Source organism: Myxocyprinus asiaticus, chromosome 28, assembly GCF_019703515.2.
Source record: "Myxocyprinus asiaticus isolate MX2 ecotype Aquarium Trade chromosome 28, UBuf_Myxa_2, whole genome shotgun sequence".
Lineage (NCBI taxonomy): Eukaryota > Metazoa > Chordata > Actinopteri > Cypriniformes > Catostomidae > Myxocyprinus > Myxocyprinus asiaticus.
The window spans coordinates 21,812,824-21,833,287 of NC_059371.1; the positions used below are offsets into that span (position 1 = coordinate 21,812,824).

The window sequence follows — 20,464 nt, forward strand, 5'->3', positions numbered from 1 at the left end:
TTAAACACATTCAGCAGTGTTTTATGGGTATTAGGAATGGTCACAGCAGTCTGAAATTGAAAACCCAAAGGGAAGATTGCTAAAGAAGATGGCACATGATGAAAAAGACTGAGCAACACCAGCAATTATTGTCAGATATTTTATAGTGTATATCCTCCCAAAGATCCGTTAGAATTATCATGTGGAGTGAAACCAGCAGCAGGTCCTCTGCCCAGGGTTTCTTCAAATTACTTTACATGAAGTTTGTGGTAATAAAGCTCTACAGAGCTGGCCAATACAGGCTAGCACACCATGGATATTGATCCAACCCAAGAAACTTACTGAGAGTACTGAATGTTAGTTAGATGTAAGGAAATGAAGGACGGAGGTTTTCTCTTTCATTTCTCGTAGAATTGATTTGAGAACATGATATTTTTTTATTTTTATTTTTTTGGCAGCATTTTGTCTAAGCGGTTTTGGTAAGAGTTAGGTTAGATAACAGGACACAATGTTCAAGAAACATGGGTGAGGATCAAACAGACCTGCTACCTAATGGCATTCTAAGCCATTGGTAATGGTGCTTGTTCATTCTTAAAGTAATGGGTTTGTTGTAAACTTCTAACTCTAAGTATTAAATTTATGCAACTCGAGGGGTCACGTGACGCCATGCGAGAAGCAGACATGTGAGCGACTGGCTCTGCGCACTTTGCTAGTTTTTAATTATTTCCATGTTTAATCCGGTGAGATTCGATAAACCCAGTTACATATTTGCTCTTTGAAGTAAACATGGCAAAGAAGTCAAAATCCTCAGACTCTGGAGACATTAAAAGACACTTACGTGTTCAAGCTGAGGCCTCTGGCGGGCCTGCGGACCGGGGACTCGATTTGGAAGGCATGCTGGGAGAAGGAATCCAGCGTCAACTGTCCAACATCTCGGTGATGCTGACAAAGGTTGTTGCCGACTTGGAGGATCTCGCTGTAATATGTCGATCGATTGCGGCGATGGAAACAAAATTCTGAGTTGGTCACGAGTGGCAGAAGTTGAGAGACGGATCAATTATCTGGAGTCATCGGAAAGGGAATTATCCGCTAATCCGCCCGCATCCAAAACAGACTTGGAATATGTTTTGGAAAAATTGGAAGATCTCTAAAATAGGAATCGAAGGAACAATATACGGAATGTTGGAATTCCTGAGCATGAAGAGGGCAGAGTTATGGTGAAATTCCTGGACGAGCTCTTCCCGAGTCTGCTCGACATAATAGGCCATAAACTGGAAATCGAGCGAGCTCACAGATTCCCGGCTCGCAGATCTGCTGAGGGAGACAGGCCCTTATCAATTCTGGCCAAATTTCTGAGATCATCCAATAAAGATCTCGTGTAGCGCCAGGCGAGGAGCAAATGAAAGCTTTCTTGGAAAAATCACAATATTTTCTTGTTTCCCTGACTTTGTGAATGCGACGAGAGAAATGCGATCGATTCAAGGAATGCAAGAAACTCTTACATCAACGGAAGATCGCTTTTGCAATGATGTTTCTGGCCAGACAAAGAATAGAAACAAAGGATGGCGCAAGGTATTTACGTGTCCAAAGCAAGCAATGTCTTTTATAGAAACAATGGGTGAGGAAGCCATTTAGGGTTTTTCATGTAGCTCCAGAGTGGATTAACTCGCTATACTTTGGCTGTCCGAGGAAGCTGGGTGCCATTTTTGTTTCTGTTTGTGTTGGTTCCACCTAATGGCTGGAGTTTGTTTTGTGGAATAACACTCCTTCAAGAAACTTTTGTATGGACGGAAGATCGCTTTTACACTGAAGTTCCCGGCCAGATTGAGAATAGGTACTAAGAATGACTGCAAAATATCTACATTCCTACACAAAGGATGTCTTTTATAAAGTTGACAGACTGAGTAAGTCATGGTATATTTTGTTTATGCAGCCTCTGAGTGATTAATACACACTTATCCATTCGAGAAACCGGGACGCCTTTTTTTTTTTTTTGGTTCCGCCTAGCGGCTGGAGTTTGTTTTGTAGAATAAAACTCCTTCAGGACAGTTGTGGATGAATCTGTTCGTTCTTTGTGCTTATGCCTCCTGTTGGCTGGAGTTTGTTTTGTGGCATATTTTTGCAGGATATTGGAATGATTACTTCATCTGCTGCACTCATAACAGCTGGCTCACTGAACACCTGTTTGTCTGTCCGAGGAAACTGAACGGCTCTATATCAGCTAGAATTTGTATTGTGGAGGAACACACCTCGAGACAGTTCTGTGAATGAATCTACACTTTCTTTTTTGTTTATTCTGCCTGTTGGCTAGAGTTTGTTTTACAAAGTATATCTGTTATGTAATTTTGCCTCACAAAATTTGTGCAGAAGCACCGGACTTGAACAATCCGATGGCAAAGTTGTCGCGGGGACTCTCGTATGCGTACATGGACCTTTTGAGTTTAGAGGGATTGACCGCTGTTGTGCACGGGGTTAATGCGCATGTTTTTCTTTTTTCTGTTTGTTTTGTTCGGGGGGAAGTTTGGGGTTTGATTGTTGACTTATGGGGAACGTGGTCTGTGTAATTTTGTTTTTGACACACAATTTTTTTATTATTATTATTATATCAGTGTCAAATGTTAATATGAGAGGATTGTCTTTCTCCATGTGGAATGTGAATGGGTTGGGGCACCCCATAAAAAGAAGAAAGATTATTTATTTTCTTAAGTGTAAGAAATATGATAGTGTTTCTTCAAGAAACACATCTTTCCCCGCAGGAAGCTGAAAACATTTGGGAAGATAAGGGGTGGACATGTTTTCTTTAGTGCCGGCTCAAGTAAGAGCAGGGGGGTCATTATACTGATAAATATCTACAATTCAAATGTCTTAAACAGATTAAAGATAAATTAGGGAGAATCATTGTTGTTTTAGGAGAAATTCAGGGGCAAAGGTTGATTTTGGCTAATATATACACACCTAATGCTGATGATCAGAGCTTTTTTATAGATCTCGAAGGGATGCTGCAAGCCGCTGGCACCCCTCATGATATAATATTGGGAGGAGACTTTAATCTTTTGTTGGACTCAGTTCTTGATCATAGTGAAGCAAAAGTGTGTAAGTGCCCTAGAGCAACAGTGACACTTCACAGGATGTGTACAAATCTTGGTCTTGATGATATCTGGTGACTTTTGAACCCATCTGATAGGGACTATACATTTTTTTTCATCAGTTCATATGATTTATTCTAGAACAGATTTTTATTTTTATATCTAAGTCCCTCATTTCATCTGTTGTTGATTGCTCAGTTGGAAACATTTTAGTCTCAGATCATGCACTGGTGAGTTTAGAGATGTTGCCACATACAGAGTAAAAGAAATCCAGCTGGCACTTTAATGTATCCCTTTTGCAAAATCCTGATTTCCAACAAATGTTAAAGACTGAAATCAGTGTTTATATGGAGACCAACTGGTCCTCAGTATCCTCTGTGGGCGTGGCCTGGGAGGCACTTAAGGCGGTTCTTAGGGGTCGAATCATACAGTATGCCTCATTCACCAAAAAATCCAAAGCACGAGAACTCGTGGAGTTGGAAGGGAATATTAAAAGTGCCGAGGCAGAGCTGAAGCACCGAATATCGTCTAATGGCCTCAGAGAATTGACTCGATTGAAATACAGATATAATGCTATTTTGTTGCGGAAAGTGGAGTTTTGGTTATTCAGGGCAAGACAGTCATACTTTGAGTCAGGAGACAAAGCAGGGAAGCTTTTGGTTAGATATATAAAGCAGAGAGAGTCTTTTTCTACTGTTCCCTAAGTGAAATCTGCTGGTGGTGAAATATTTACCTCAGCCATTGATATTAATAATGCTTTTAAAGAATTCTATCTTGATCTCTATAGTTCCACGTCTTTGTCTACTGATGAGGATATTAGAGACTTTGTGGAACCATTAAAACTCCTTAAACTGACGACGGAGCAAAAAAATTCTCTTGATTCTGAGATAACCTTGGATAGATCTTATACTACAGAACTGGCTCCACTTTTGTTAGTAGTTTATACGGAATCATTAAAGAATGGAAAGCTTCCTCCAACCATGACGCAAGCTCGGATCAGTCTGATTCTTAAAAAGGACAAAGATCCAAGCGAGTGTAAGAGTTACCGTCCAATTTCCATGATCCAGTTAGATGTAAAAATTTTGTCAAACATTTTGGCTAACCGATTAAGTAAAGTTATGACATCTCTTATACATATAGATCAGGTGGGTTTTATTCGGGGCCGTAGCTCTTCTGATAACATTAGGTGTTTCATCAATATCATGTGGTCAGTGGCGAATGATCAGACTCCTGTCGCTGCCATCTCACTTGATGCCGAAAAGGCATTTGATATGGTAGAATGGGATTATCTTTTTAAGATTTTGGAAATGTATGGGATGGGGAATACTTTTATTGGATGGATTAAGTTACTTTATATACACCCGGTAGCTGCGGTACAAATAAATGGACTAATTTCTGATTATTTTACTCTGGATAGGGGCACTCGGCAGGGTTGCCCTCTTTCCCCATTATTGTACTGTCTTGCCCTGGAACCATTAGCAGCCACGATAAGAAAGGAAGATGATTTTCCAGGGGTGGTGGTGGGAGGTATGGTGCATAAACTTTTGCTTTATGCAGATTATATTTTATTATTCATCTCTTACCCCACTAGATCTATGCCTTGCCTCCACAGAATTATTAATTCCTTTTCTAAGTTTTCAGGATATAGAGTCAGTTGGTCTAAATCCGAAGCTTTGGCTCTGAGAGCATACTGCCCGTAACGGCTTTCCAGCCGGGTGCCTTCCAGTGGCCCAAACAGGGCATTAAGTATTTGGCCACTTTATTCCCAGCAAAATTGTGTGATTTAGTTAGTTAATTTTGACCCCTTAATAAAATGGTTTTCGAGCGATGTGGACAGGTGGGCTTCATTACATTTATCTATGATTGGGAAAGTTAATGTTATTAAAATGAATTGTATTCCAAAATTCAGTTACTTGCTGCAGTCTGTCCCTATAGATGTCCCCCTCTCTTATTTCAAGCAATTTGATAGCATAGCGAAGTCCTTCATTTGGAATGGTAAGCGTCCCAAATTACATTTCAATAAGTTACATAGGCTGATTGACAAAAGTGGGCTAGGCCTACCCAAGATTTTATTTTATTATTATGCTTTCGGTCTCAGACATTTGACTCATTGGTCGCTTCCATCTGATAAAGCCCCTCCCTGGTTCTGTATAGATCAGGAAGTTTTTGCCCCTATTTCGCCATTGCAGAGCCTCTCTATCAAATTAATCGGAGAAGCTAAGATACATCCCATTATCTCGCACTTGAACTCAGTATGGACAAAAGTGCAGACTGTTTAATTCGGACACATTTTTTAAATGTCCCGGAGCATATGGCTGAACCGCAAATTATGCATCAACAAGTCCCCTTTTTGCTGGTCAGAGTGGATTGGGAGGGGGGTTACTACATTCGGTGACCTATATCAGAATGGATTGTTGAGATCCTTTCAAAATGTGGTTCAGCTTTTTGGGATTCCTAGATCTCAGTTCTATAAGTATTTACAGCTGCGCCACCTGCTCTGTACTGTTTTTGGGAGTGGTTTACACCCCCCTAAAGCGGCAGATACTCTGGGAGTGGTGATTACTGCTTTTGGAAAAGGTCAGGAGGCATCAGTGTATTACTCCCTGCTAATTCAGAGTGTGGGGGACGGAACTTCAACTTCTCTTAAGAGATTATGGGAGAAAGATCTAAACTTGGCATTGGAGGAGGGAGTGTGGGCTAGGATTCTGAAAAACGTCAAATCTGCATCTAGAGATGCAAGGGTGTGCCTTATGCAATTTAAGATTTCTATTGGACCCCCTCTAGATTGCATAGGCTTGGTCTTAAAGACACAGCCACCTGCTGGCAATGTCAATCAGAAGATGGAGAAACAACCCATATCTTTTGGGGATGTGTTAAAATTCAAGAATTTTGGTTGGGGGCCCAGAGTTTTATGGGTGATGTATTAGGTACCCAAATTTAATTTTGCCCCAGACTCTGTATTTTAGGTGATGGGGCGGTCATTGATGTAGGGGATAAGTACATGAAGAATTGGATCCTGGCTGGTGTTATGATAGGCAGACAGGTTATCCTTAGAGGATGGAAGTCAGCTGGAGCCCCCTTGTTTCGTGAGTGGTACGAGGAGATGGGCAGGGTAGTGGCTTTGGAAGAGTTGTCATATAGATGGCTAAGCAACATGGATATGTTCATCAGAGGTGGGGCGGCTATTTGGACTTTTTGGAGGGCTCTCGGGGAGGGGCAGTGGAGGGAGACGTGTTGTTTTAAATGTGTGTTGTAGCCTTTTTGTTTTTGAATGTATACTTTCCATTATGTATTTCTAAATATTTTTGACTTTTTTAGTGTCTTTTTGTGTGTCTTTGTCAATTACGTTTGACCACTGGGGTATCTGTTTGTGTTGGGTGGGGGGGGTTAATGTTTATGAGGAAGGGTTGTAAATAATATAATGTGATTCTAAATATTTTGTAATTTTTTATTATTATTATTAAAGTGTTAATAATAAAAAAAATAAAAAACAAATTTAAATTATGCAACTCGTCCCGCACCATTTGTGTTAAGGACATGCATTACACTTCAAATCATGTGGCTCATTGAGGAAAGGTTTGCTATTACTTTTCTAAGTGATCAGACTTAGAATCTTTGTTAGATAATAAAACAGCAAATAGATCCCATTGACTGTTATTGAGGGAGGGACAGAAATTAGAGTCTTAGAGACACGGGTGCACTCTTTTGACTTGGGCCAGAAAGCAACCCCCTAGCAACCACCCACAACAAACTAGTAACAGCATAGTAACCACAGACCAGCATCCTGACAACACCCTAGCATCGTGGGGGAGAGGTTCATACTGGAAAGAAAAGTTTAGTTTAAAAACATATTTTTAAAAAAGTTGAATGTGTAGTTGTCATTTATTCAAGTGAGGTTTTTGTGAAACTAATCCTCAGTGGTTGTTCACACCCCTCTGTCTCCCTGATGCATGGGGGGGGGTGGGATTAAGTGAATATGAAAGTTGATATTTAGCACTCATCGCTTGTGCTATTTGTGTTGTGACAGCAGCTGTCTGTGACCTCTGCTCTTTGCCAAATTAGGCCAAGCTGCCAGAGCTCCAGCCCTTTCCCTCTCCTGGAGGTCCGATGGTGACTGAAAATGAGGAGCTGGTCTGGATGCCTGGGGTCAACGACTGTGATCTGCTCATGTACCTGCGAGCAGCCAGGTAAGTCCCATACTCCTACCTTTCCACCATATTGTACAATGTGTAGTTGCCAGTGGCAGCTTTATCAATATTCCCTCTTTCTCTGGTTGCCAGGAGCATGGCAGCTTTTGCAGGTATGTGCGATGGGGGGTCAACAGAGGACGGCTGCCTCGCCGCCTCACGAGACGACACTACACTTAACGCATTAAACACTGTAAGTTTACACAAACACACACTCTGTTCACATTTCATCTCGTAAGATCATGACTGACCTTTACCCGAGAAATAAAATTAGAGGTGCTGTATTTCTCTGTTTTTGAGTTCTAAAATTTAGTAGTAACACAAAGTATTAACATGGAGAGAATTTATTTCTCTAAAGGGTTAATCAAACATTTGATGTTTTATTAGAAGGGTGATTAGATTCCATGCCAAAGTGTGTATAAATGTAAAACATTTTGTTTTACTAGCTGTGTGTTTAAATTATATTTAAAAAGCTCCTCCACCACCCCATGGTTCAAAATGGAGTTGGATTGATCAGTAATTGTTTTTAGCAGATAGGAAGCAATTAAATAATGAACAAAACTAGACAGCCATATGAGGACCATTTCAAATATTACTGTCATAATTAAATTTGCTCATTGAAACTGATTGGCAGTGGGTCTTAGCACTAAAATCGGCCATAAATGTTTTCCAATGTTTTCATTGTGCGGTGCATATTAAAAAGATATATAAAGGTATGAAAAAAACTATTTAATCAGTTTTTCAGTGAAATGGCTTTGAAAAGTCTTGCAGTCTGAAAATGTTAAATGTTTTTTTGTAAATAATTGTGGGTGAATTTCCTTGTGCTGTCTCAAGCTCTGACTCAAGCTTATTCCATAATGCCACTTTGCACAGATATTTGAACTTTTGAATGGTCTGGTAAAAGAAAGATACAGTACTTTATTTGGTGCATTGTAAAACCATGCCTATGTCTTAGATAATGTTTAATGTCATCCATTCACTTTTTAGCAAACAGAAATAAGATTAATTAGAGAATAAAGCTCATCATTATCAGATGACTTGCTCTAAACTTCACAATAAAACACCAATGAAATGCTTTTCGCAGGCACTTCTGATCAGTAGGTTTATAAGCTTTGGTGATTCAGCCCTAGGGCATTTTTTTTACGCAATTACCCATATTTATTGTCATCTGACTGTTAAGCTGTTCAGTAAAAACGCAAAGAGGAATTAGGCCAATCACATTAGTCACAGTTCAGAAAACCATAAAATGTCATAATGTCAAAACCATAAAAAGGTCCAGGCTGAGTGCAGGCAGAGGAGTGGTTTAACAGAGACCACAGTCTTCAGGAAGAGCCATTTTCTGTATAACTAATCATTGGGGAGTGAGGAAATAGTTTTACCAGGTGTGGTAGAGTTTTACACAGTGAAGTAAGATGTCCCTAGCAGGCTTCGTGCCTTATTGTCAAAGATAAAGAAATCCCTCTGCGTTTTCGCATACATTTGTTTACCTTCTCAGTGGTGCATCGCAGGGTGCTGCTCTCTGAACAATTGATACACCTCGGGAAAGACACGCACCAGGGGCCATCAAAACACTTGTAAATTGGTATTGAAAAGCTCCTCAGTGATGTCTAAGATGTAAGAAGTCTAAACAAGAGGGGTGTAATTCATGGCTTCATTAATATGTAGTGGACTCTGACAGCTGAGCTTTTTGCAAAGTTGAATTCATCACAAAATAAGCAACCCCAGGTTTGAAGAACAGCAAGAGATGCTAATGCAGCCTTCGTGAGCCAGACAATCCGTGAGCCAATATCAAATCGATTCTTCCCTTTGTCTTCGCCAGCTTACCAAAAAAGAGAGAAAAAAACAGGAAAAGCATTTGACAAGGAACTTGAAATGCAGTAAAAATGACATTTCCATTTTGACTGAGGGGATGAGATGAGAATAAAAAATAATTATTCTCATCTATAAAATAATTTTGGAATGCCCAATTCCCACTACTTAGTAGGTCCTTGTGGTGGCGCGGTTACTCACCTCAATCCGAGTGGCGGAGGACAAGTCTCAGTTGCCTCCACTTCTGAGACAGTCCACGCATCTTATCACGTGGCTCATTGTGCATGACACCACGGAGACTGCCAGCATGTGGAGGCTCATGCTACTCTCCGCGATCCAAGCACAATTTACCACGTGCCCCACTGAGAACCCCTAATTGCGACCACGAGGAGGTTAACCCATGTGACTCTACCCTCCCTAGCAACCGGACCAATTTTGTTGCTTAGGAGACCTGGCTGGAGTCACTCAGCACACCCTGGATTCGAACTCACGACTCCAGGGGTGATAGTCAGCGCCAATACTCGCTGAGCTACCCAGGCCCCCAAGATGAGAATTAATGTGAGCTGCAGTTCACCGTTTCTTGACCTTTTTCCACACATCTGCAATTACAATGTGTTTTTAGAATGAACTGCCTCGTGCCTTAGTCAGGTATCTGCTTGCCTTTGACAAGCTGCTTTTGTTGTACCCATGTTAGTAATGATCGTTGATGTCGAATTACATAGTTTACCAGTCAATGAGAAGCCCTTCCTGAAATTTCGCCAGTGAAGACTAGCATGGAGTTGCAGGAAAAGAGATTTAACACCTCATTTTAACCAGATGTTGTACATGTGAACGAATACTGAACTTAAATGTTTTTATAAACAAGCTTGATCTTTAAAGTAAGCCTTTAAAGGCTTGTGTGGCTGGTTTTCTGACAGTATGTTATTTTAGGTTATTTCAGTTCACATTCTTCTGCCTGCTCAATACTTAATGGCTTTCAGATTTCCAGTCCAGTTGTCCAAACTCACCTCATCTGACATGTTTATAGGGAGGCAGTCACTGTTACAGTGTTCAAGCTCTTTTTGCATCATGTCCTAACCAGGTGCAACAAATTTCCAGCGTCTAGCTATGTGTATGTCCACAATGAATGTCGAAACTGATGCGTGACATGGTACAACAACAGCCAACCAAAAGATATTCAGTGTTCAGTGTGCCATTTTTGCAGGATCAGGGTTCCCATGCGTCCTGAAAAACCTGGAATTTTGCAATGCAATTTTGCAATCATGGAAAAGTCATGGAAAATTAGAAAAATACCTAAATGTCCTGGAAAATTATTATTTGTAATAAAATATTTATTATAATAAAATAGTATAATAAAACGGTTTGACTGTATTGCTAGCAAGGTTTCTGTTTCATGTACAAAAACATGGTAATGATTGGGATTCAGAATAGGAGTCAAATCCACAAATTTGTATCGTTGTCATTACCGGCTGCTGCACATTGTGTAACAACGTCAACGGTTAAGGGCGCTTACACCCTCATGATTAATTACAACAGCGGTCAGTTGTGTGCTTGGCAATCATGGTCCAACTGAGGCAGATTGCTTGATTGGTTATAGCTACAGCCAGTCGCGTGCTTGGCTACAGCAGCGCGTGCACAGTGAGAAGCGGCACTCGTGAAACTTCTCATTCATAAACTGAATGACCTGGTACATGTACCGACCGACTGAATGAGAGGGGCATGTTGTTCGTTTACTTCAGCATTGGCATGCGAGTCTACCTTGTTCATCACAGAGAGAAAATGGCGGAATAGCTAGTAATGTGTAAAAGTGACTGTTTATACATGTTGATGGGCTTTCACATGACTCGCATCAGCGCTGCCGAATACACTGAAGTCTATGAAGCTGCTGTCAGTCAGTGCAACCTTGGCTCCAACTTCACACCAAAGTGTTTTTCACACACAAATGATGTCTTTGAGATTACAAAGCTTCAAGAAGTATTTTAAAACTGTCAATTTATGAAGAGATATTGAATGTCTCTGATTGTTTCCAAATATCCAGAGACTCCAGTTATTGATCTACAGTAATTACATTTACCAAAAAAAAAAGAAACGGCTAAGACCTAAACATAAACAAGCTCTCTTCTTTCATGGCAAGCTCATAAATTCGCCCCTCCATGACGCTTTATGCAATGCTTGTCATGTGGAAGGGCAAAGCGCTGCTTGATGCTGGTGATGAACGGCGCGTTGATGCCTTGACTCAACTCATGTGAAATGTGCTTTACCATGATGAAAGAACATTTAAAAATGCATGCTCAGCAGTTTAAATGCTGTAGAAAAATGATACAGTAGATCTGCTTTGTTCATATGATGCTTAAACGTTCTACTGAAGTTAGTAGATTTGACATGCAGTAGGACCACTGATTGATTTATTTTTTTATTAATTCACACTGTGTTGGCAGCATGGTGATTCGGCCTTAATACTTCGGGATGTGAATACATTTTCAATAATTCAGCGATCAGAGTCAGCTTATACCACGGTTACCGCATGTATTATGTGGAAAACGGAATCTAGTCCTAAAAATGGCATTAGCAATAAAATGCATAATGTCATAGAATATGAAATATTTGGATGAAAATGAATGTGTGAATGTACAATTAATCAAATTAAAATTGTGATATGTCCTAGTGTGATAATTCAACTAAAGTATCTGATTTAATTGAATAAATCATCTGCAAGTGATGTGCGCTTCAAAATGAATGTGTAGAGCCGGCCACTCACACTGAAAACACCTCATCACATGCGTGCTCTTTTGTATGTGAGATGACAGAGACAGCACTCTGAAGTGTACAGCACATACAGACTGTATTTATTTAATTAAATCACAGCTTTATGGGGATTAATAATCACACTGGGCCATGAACCAGCTGCTTATCTGGAGGTGAGAAACTACCGTCAAAAACAAACAGAAACGGCAAAATAAAAGCTCGATTTAAATGAACGCTTGTGTTTTTGCTTAAATATTACACTTGTTGCGTGCATAAAATGTCCTGCAAAATTATGCCTTGAAAAGAGTGGGAACCCTGAGGATTTTTGACCAGTGAGATTTCACTCTGTGCAAAGTTACTCTTTGCAATGTCGCAGAAATAGAAACCAGTCAACAAAATGACTTGGTTGTAAAATTTCCGTCTTTTTTATCCGCCTAGTTTGTTTTAATTTCCCAGACAAGTATATACAGTCGTATGCAAAAGTTTGGCCACCCCAGGCCAAGTTACATGTTTTGTTGATTTTCCAAGTTAAAAAAAGACAGCGCAATCTTTTCAGTGAGCACATTTAAATTAGACATATTTCTGCAAATTGCTGTGCACATTTATTATTTATTTGCTTAATTTAACAGATGAAAAAAAATTGTAAATGTGGCAGGTGCAAAAGTTTAGACATCCTTTCATTCAGTATTTAGTATCACCACCTTTGGCTGAAATCACAATTTCTGAAGTTTCTTGTAGCCTTCTAACAGTCTCTTTATTTTTCCTTGAGGATTTTTTTCTCCACTCTTCCTTACAGAATGCTTCTATTTCAGCAATATTTTTAATGTGTCTCGCATGCACTGCATGTTTAAGATCTACCAATAGGTTGAGAAAGATTTCATTTGTTAAATTGAGCAAATAAATTATGTGCTAAAACATTTGCATAAATATGTCTAAGTTTAAGTGTGTTCACTGAAAACATTGTCATCTTTTTTTACTTGGAAAATCAACAAAACATGTCATTTGGCCTGGGGTGCCCAAACTTTTGCACAGGACTGTAGATGAATGTCATTCCTTTTTGCATGTAAACCACATATAGCTGGTTAAAATGATCTGCTAGATGCAAATGTTTTTTTCTTTCTCTCTCTCTTTTTTCTTTAATCAAAAGGATGGGCAGTGTTTTGAATTTTCTGCCAATGCTTTTAAAATACGGTAAATGATGGAGAATTTCTAGTTAACGCAAACTCTGTTAAGGACAAAAACACAATTTTTATGGAAAAAATATAGCTTGTCGCTTTGTCAAGTCACGACTGGTTAGGACAATGTTACAGAGAAAAAAAGGTGATAACGTTCAAATTTGGTTACCCCATGTAGTAAGGATTAATTTGTTCTTTATCTCTTTACTACAGCTTCATGAGAGTAGCTATGATGCCGGGAAAGCCTTGCAGCGGCTGGTGAAGAAACCAGTGCCCAAGCTGATTGAAAAGTGCTGGTCAGAGGATGAAGTGGTGAGTGAAAGAGTTAACTTTTTCTCATGTGAAGAGAGAAGGCTGGAATTCGCTGTATTGCTGGCTTTTTTTGTTGTCCACCAAAAAGCACTCAGGATTTCAACTCTTCCAGCAGAGCAGGGCAGCTGCATCCTGTTTATTGCCTGTGGAATAAATCTTCCCTTTTAGGAAAAGAAAAGGAACAAGCAAAGGAGGGGGAGAAACAGTCTTGGTCAGCTTGTGCTGGAGTTGAGACTTAAATTTCATCCAAGTAGCTGAAAGCGCTGTATTTACAAGCTCTACATTCTGAGCTTCAGCTGTTTTATTACAAGGAAAACTGAGATTGAAAGAGATCTGTGGTGTAGATAACTGCCTGAAAAGCGATTTATACATTTACCTTCAAGCTGTTTTTAAAGGGATATACATGAGTCCTTGGCGTCCAGTATAACAGCCCAGGGCAAACCTTGACTTGTATAAAAGATCTTATTGCATGGTTTTCATGCTCCACGCCCAGTACGGATGACTTACTCCATTCATAAAGAAGTCCTTGCATGAACTCCCATTTCTCTCTACCTCAATTATACTACTACTAAAAGCACTTTGCAAAACAGAGCTTCATCTCATAAATTTTCAAAAAGATGGAAATACCGTCCCAAGAGCCTTTAGTATGCATCACCTTTTTGTGATTTTTTTTATTTTTATTTTTATTTTTTATTTTTTTTCTCCCAGTAGAGCAATTCTTCTGTCTGTGTGTGTGTGTATATATGCAGTATATATATAGTGTGTTATGTATATATTTACTAAAGGCTAAAAGTCTAAATTGCAAATGTATAGGTTGTTAATGGAGCCAGCAAGCCCATTAAAAAAGATCAATTATTCTGTGTATTGATTCAAAACGGCATGTTAAATTGAGTGTGTAGTTGTTTTTTAATGAATACAGGGAAAAGCGTGTGTGAAGTGAACTGTATAACATTCTGTCTGAGATGAATAATAGAGATGCAGCATAAATACTGTATGAGAGTAGGCCTTGATTACACCACTGTTGGTATTTTTCTCTATGGCATGCGTGCACCCTGCAGGAGGGTGTTTGAGGCTGGCGAGCCACCCCCCTTCTCCATGTCTGTAACCCACCCAGGCCACCGCTGCCCAGTCAAGGACACCACTCCCCCTGATCTGATTTCAAGTTGTGCTTTTGCAGCCCTGCAGCCTTGAGGGACAGGTGTAAATGTACCCCTGACCTTGGACGCTCGCACCAGCCCCACTGCTCCTCATTTATTTATCATCCATTGCTTTCTCTCTTTTCCTCTGCCTGCTCAGCCTGCAGGTCCACGGCCTCATTATTCCTGCTCTTTTTCCATCGCTCCTTTTTGAAATGTGAATAAAACTGACAGTGACTGTCTCAGAAATGACCGAATCATCCCCTGTTCAGGGTCACTTGCCACCCCTCTCCCACAGCAGCTCAACATACTCCTCAGTGCCTCTCTTCCCCTCAACTAGCCTGCAGCGTTTCCAGCTATCGAAAGGGAGGATGTGCCATTTTTAGTCTTTCTCCCATGCTGCAGTTTAACTGGTGAATTCTTTTAGATCCCGCTGTAAATGCTCTAAAATGGCATGTCATATGTAACACCCTTTAATCTTGTAAGCCATTATTGTAATGCTGTGCAAGAAATATTATTCTCCTGCAAGGTTTTTTTTTTTTTATGTTCCCCCTAGAGATGGGCACGGTTACCCAAATTGAAAGAATCATGTGAAAAACATGATAATTGCGTGACTAGAGCTTTTCAACTTTAAAAACAATTTGCACTGATCTAAATGTAAACTTGCTAAAAAGGGTAGAGATTAGACATTTTGTAGTAATTTTTTAGTTGAGTACGCTAACCCACAAAAAATGAGTAATACCAAAGATGACATGTATGTGAAATTTATATTCTGTTTTATATTCACTAATGTTACTAAGAATGATTTAAAAATAAGCTAACTTTAACAAACTATGTGGGGCGGGGGAGGGGGATGATTAATATGCATTAATATAAAAGGGGGGGTTAAAATAACAGTAAAAAACATTTGCACTTACATAGAAACCAATTCTGACAGCACTATGGTAATGCTCATATATATATATATATATATATATATATATATATATATATATATATATATATATATATATATACTCTGAGTCTACATAAAGGCTACCACATTTTTATCATTTCACTTGTTATTTTTCAGAAAAACAAGTCTTGAAAGTTGGCTTTTTATAATCATAGTAATAAGTATAAGCATCATAGTTCCATCTCTCAAGCTACACCTTGACGTCACATTCACAGCGCTCTCCAGTGGATTCAATCGTAACTGCAAGATTTGGTGAGAGACTCCGAGGAAAATTACAGGATAATTCAGCAATATTCAAGTAGTGTTTTTAATAGCTGGTGCAGAACGAGTACAAGATTACTTGTGCACACCCCTAAAAGGGGTATCATTTTTCATTTTGACTGGTTAAGTATTTTGTGGGTACCTTTTTCTGTCAATTTGCATCAACACTATATATAGTGACTTTCACTCCCAGACAGTAACAGTACTCAACCCATCTGTTTGATGAGTATTAGAGGGTGTACACATAGGACAGGTTCTTCCTTTAAAAAAAAAAAAATAAAAAAAAGAGTTGTAGTTTAACCCATTTAGGGTTGTAGCAGTATACCGGTTTAACGGTATACCACGGTATGAAGAGGTAGGAGACGGTTATCATACCATGTACATTTGCTTATCTACGGTATTGAGAAAAAAATGCAACCGGACGGAGAATCTCACCTGCACGTGCGCATCTCCTTTCCTCCTCGACTGTTGGTCAGACTCGTCAAATTGCCACACACACACACACACATGCAGCGGAGAAAATGTCAGAGAGAAGCGAGGGGGTCTGACATGAGTGTGTGTGTGTGTGTGTGTGTGTGAGTTAAAGCAGTGTTTCTCAACTGGTGGGTCACGACTCAAAAGTGGGTCGCAGGTCTATTCGGACTGGGTCGCTGACAGCAGGGAAAGACCAGTGCCATGGTTCTCCCATTGAAGATATTTCGGCAGCTGTCCAAGTGATAGCCTATTTAGGACTGCCGGGGCAAATTTAATGATAATCTCGCAGTCAGCTAAAGGCTTCTCATCTGCACTTTCGCACGAGCGTAACAAACATTTATAGAAACAAACGGGATAATAATGGGCTCACATAAGTAAATATGCTCTTCAATTTTTAAAAGGGGGAAGAGAAAACTTCCTGTCGCTTTTGTTGTTGACGTCAACAACAAAAATGTCACTTGATGCATGTCCTTGTACTTGAAAACCATGAACAAAACTATGCAACATAAGGAAATGCGACCCAGGATACATTAAATACAGGTTATGTTTTTACTATGGTGGGTCACCACTTGATTTCCAATGTAAAATCTGGGTCCTGAAGCAAAACCAGTTGAGAAACCACTGAGTTAAAGGTACAGACAGGAGCAGTCTGGCTGCTCTGTCATGCACCTACAGTAGATGTTAATTAATAATAATCATAGAACAATACTTTAAAGCTCACACAGCTGATGTTAGTTTTCATTTAGTAGTTAATTTAACATGCTATGCTAACATGTAAACTAACATGCTTTAGTTATATAACATGTTATTACATGCTATTTTTTTTTATCATGTTTATAGTTCGGTTTATTATTATAATTCTGTTAGCTTTCTTGTTCTATTTTATTTTCAAAAGCGAGATTTTTTTTTTTTTTTTTTTTTTTTTTTTTTTTTTTTTTACACATCAATTTAAAAAAAACAAATTACGTTTCAATTATAATAAAGTGTTTAAGGGTCACTCCTTTAAGGGTCATTGTAACTGATAATAGTAAATGTGTAATACCGTATACCGTGAAACCGTGATATTTTCTGAGACTGTTATCATACCGTGAAAATCTCATTCCGTTGCAACCCTGAACCCAATAGAACAGAATGCAGGGGTTTCAAGATGTGTTTTTTAGCTAAGTTCAGCTATTTTGTACTATACTAAGATAACGCCTGTCTGACGCATATGACCAAAATGTCCATACCTAGTTTTGCCCCTCTGACACTAATTCTTTTAAACACTATCAAAGATCCTGAAGATATTTTTATTGTTTATGTAGTTATTTATCCAGCAAATGGTAATGAAATTCTCCTCAAAGTAATTACTTGGGTTAATAAAGGCTGTATTCGAAGGCTGTATACGAACTGACGTGCTTGTGATGCCCATAAATGCTGTGTAGGTAGTAGGGTTGCTTCGATACCAAAATTTTGGCCTCGGTACAATACCAGCCATGGCACCTCGGTATCAATACTAAATCGATATGATAATTAGGGATGCACCGATACCACTTTTTCTCTTCCGATATTGGCCGATACTGATCCCAAGCCGATACCAGTGTTGTTGTTTTTTTTGCCTAATCAGTTTAGAATATCTTTACATTATTGTGTGTGCTCTTTAATATGTAAAGAGAAACAAACTACTAACTACACATTGTTTCAATATAAATGTATAGCTTATTTTGAAAAACTTTATTGTTAACTAGTGTACTGGATAATGTAGCAGCAAAATTAACAGTAATTCAAGTCTTCAGTAGAAAAGAGCCTTTTTTTTGTGCAAATTTTTTTCAAATTGTATCTGGACATTAAAGGATTTAGATCTCATTTTTGTTCAATTTAGTTGTAATACATCATTCCACTTTTCATTCACACAGTTATTTTGGAACCCATTCAACTTAAATTTGATTATAATTTGTAAACAAATGATGATAATAATATTATAATAGTAATATATAGTAATACATCTCAATCGTGCACCTTTAACTTTTAAACCCTCACGCTTTTATTTTGACATTCTGAACTCTCCAGGAAGTCCTGTATGTGTCTGTTTTAGGCAAGTTCATAGTAGTTTAATTTGCTGCTTATTCAAATTCTGGTAAAAAAAATAAAAATAAAAAGCACCTCCAGTGCCATTCTAAATGCATATTATAAATGAACCAAACTATTGAGCAGATGTTGTTCGTGAGTAGCGCTCAAATATTGCGCACTGCGTGAAGGCTAAAAATAGCCACGGGTGTGTGTAAACAGAGCAGCGCCATTCACTGACGCGCTGGAGCTGCGCATGCATTTTATATATTTACTTATTAAACAGCCTTTTGTGATTCACAGAGCTATTGCACGTCTTCAGGTGGCTTTGAATAAAATGCACGAGTCATATGAACTATTTTAATAGTGTTTTTATGGTTCTTTTATGTCATTTTTGGAGCTTGACAGTAACGAACATGATTAACACACAGTATCGGATTTGGATCGGGCTCGTCGGACCGATACCCGATACGTCTAAAAGCTTCAGTATCAGAGCCGATACCGATCCAGGTATCGGATCAGTGCATCCCTAATTATAATCAACAAATAAAAAGCCTCGGATTTTTGATGAAATTACACAAATTACGATTAAAAGAACTGCATAATGCATTTTCCATTTTAATTACATGTTAATGTTTTAATTAAATGTTATGATCAAATGGTGTTTAATCAAACTGATAGATACAGCTTTAATCAAATACAAATATTATATATATATATATATATATATATATATATATATAGTTGTGCTCAAAATTTTGCATTCCCTGGCAGAAATTGACATTTTGGCATTGATTTTGAAAATATGACTGATTATACAAAATCCTTAAATAAATCTTTTATTTAAGGATAGTGATCATATGAAGCCATTTATTATCACATAGTTGTTTGGCTCCTTTTTAAATCATAATGATAACAGATTTCAAATGGCCCTGATCAAAAGTTTACATACCCTTGAATGTTTGGCCTTGTTACAGACACACAAGGTGACACACACAGGTTTAAATGGCAATTATAGGTTAATTTCCCACACCTGTGTCTTTTTAAATTGCAATTAGTGTCTGTGTAGAAATAGTCAATGAGTTTGTTAGCTCTCATGACACGCTTCCTGCCTCCTCCACATGACGCGTGACCTTACCAACGAGCTTACATCATCCCTCTCATGAGCGCACATCACAGAGATGTACTGAAGCGAACATTTGTAGTTAAAAAGTATATAAGTATTGTTTTGTTTCTCAAAATAATAAATCGTTTGCGATTAGAAGAACTTTATTTGTCGACTGGAGTCGTGTGGATTATTTTGATGCACCCTAAATATGCATTTTGGACCATCAAAAAATGGAGTACATTCACTTGCATTGTTTAGAGGCGGCGGCCTGCAATGAAATCCTAAAAATTCTGTTTTGATGAAGAAAGAAACTCAGATACATCTTGGATGGCCTGAGGGTGAGTAAATTATCAGCAAATGATCATTTTTGGTTGAACTATTCCTTTAAGGAGACAGTGGTATGAAAATGTGCAATATTACAAAGTTACAAAGTACTAGCATCAGAATAGTAGTATTCAAAACAGATTAAAGTGGTTAAGTGCTCATGGAAAAGATGTGTTTTTAGTCATTTTTTGAAGACAGAGAGTGAGTCAGCTTCACGGATGGAGTTGGGAAGGTCGTTCCACCAACGTGGTACAATGAAGCCGAAAGTCCGGGAAAGTGTTTTGGTGCCTCTTTGTGTTGGTACAACAAGGCGACATTCCTTAGCCGACCGCAGGCTTCTAGTTGGTGCATAGCTCTGCAGAAATTATTTTAGGTGTGCTGGAGCAGACCCAGTGACTTCTGTATGCCAGCATCAGAGCCTTGAATTTGATACGTGCATCAACCGGCAGCCATTGAAAAGAGACAAGGAGTGGTGTAACGTGCTCTCTTTGGTTCATTAAAGACCAGACGTGCTGCTGCATTCTGGATCATTTGCAGGGGTCTAATTGCACATGCAGGGAGGCCTGCAATGAGAGCGTTACAGTAGTCCAGTCTAGTTATGACAAGTGACTGAACAAGCAGTTGTGTGGCATGTTCAGAGAGGAAGGGTCTTATCTTCCTGATATTGTAGAGTGTAAATCTACAAAATCTTGCGGTCTTTGAGATGTGGTCTGTGAAATTTAGATTTCTGACTGTTTTGAAAGGCGTTACTATAGTTGAACTCAGCTGCGTGGTGATGTTGTGTTCAACAGCAGGGTTGGCTGGAAAGACAAGGAGTTTGGTCTTGGCTGGGTTAATATAATTTAAGTTGCAGGTGGTGCACCTTTA

The 20,464-nt window shown here is 38.9% G+C and overlaps 1 protein-coding gene across 1 annotated transcript in view; it reads left to right on the top strand.

Annotated features, from left to right (window-relative positions):
* The window catches only part of LOC127418987 (arginine-glutamic acid dipeptide repeats protein-like), a 173,106-nt gene that overhangs the window by 118,301 nt on the left and 34,341 nt on the right, over positions 1-20,464 (top strand). The window contains 3 exon segments of the mRNA XM_051659975.1: positions 7,128-7,252; positions 7,346-7,445; positions 13,195-13,293. Of these exon segments, the coding sequence (XP_051515935.1) occupies positions 7,128-7,252; positions 7,346-7,445; positions 13,195-13,293 (324 nt within the window).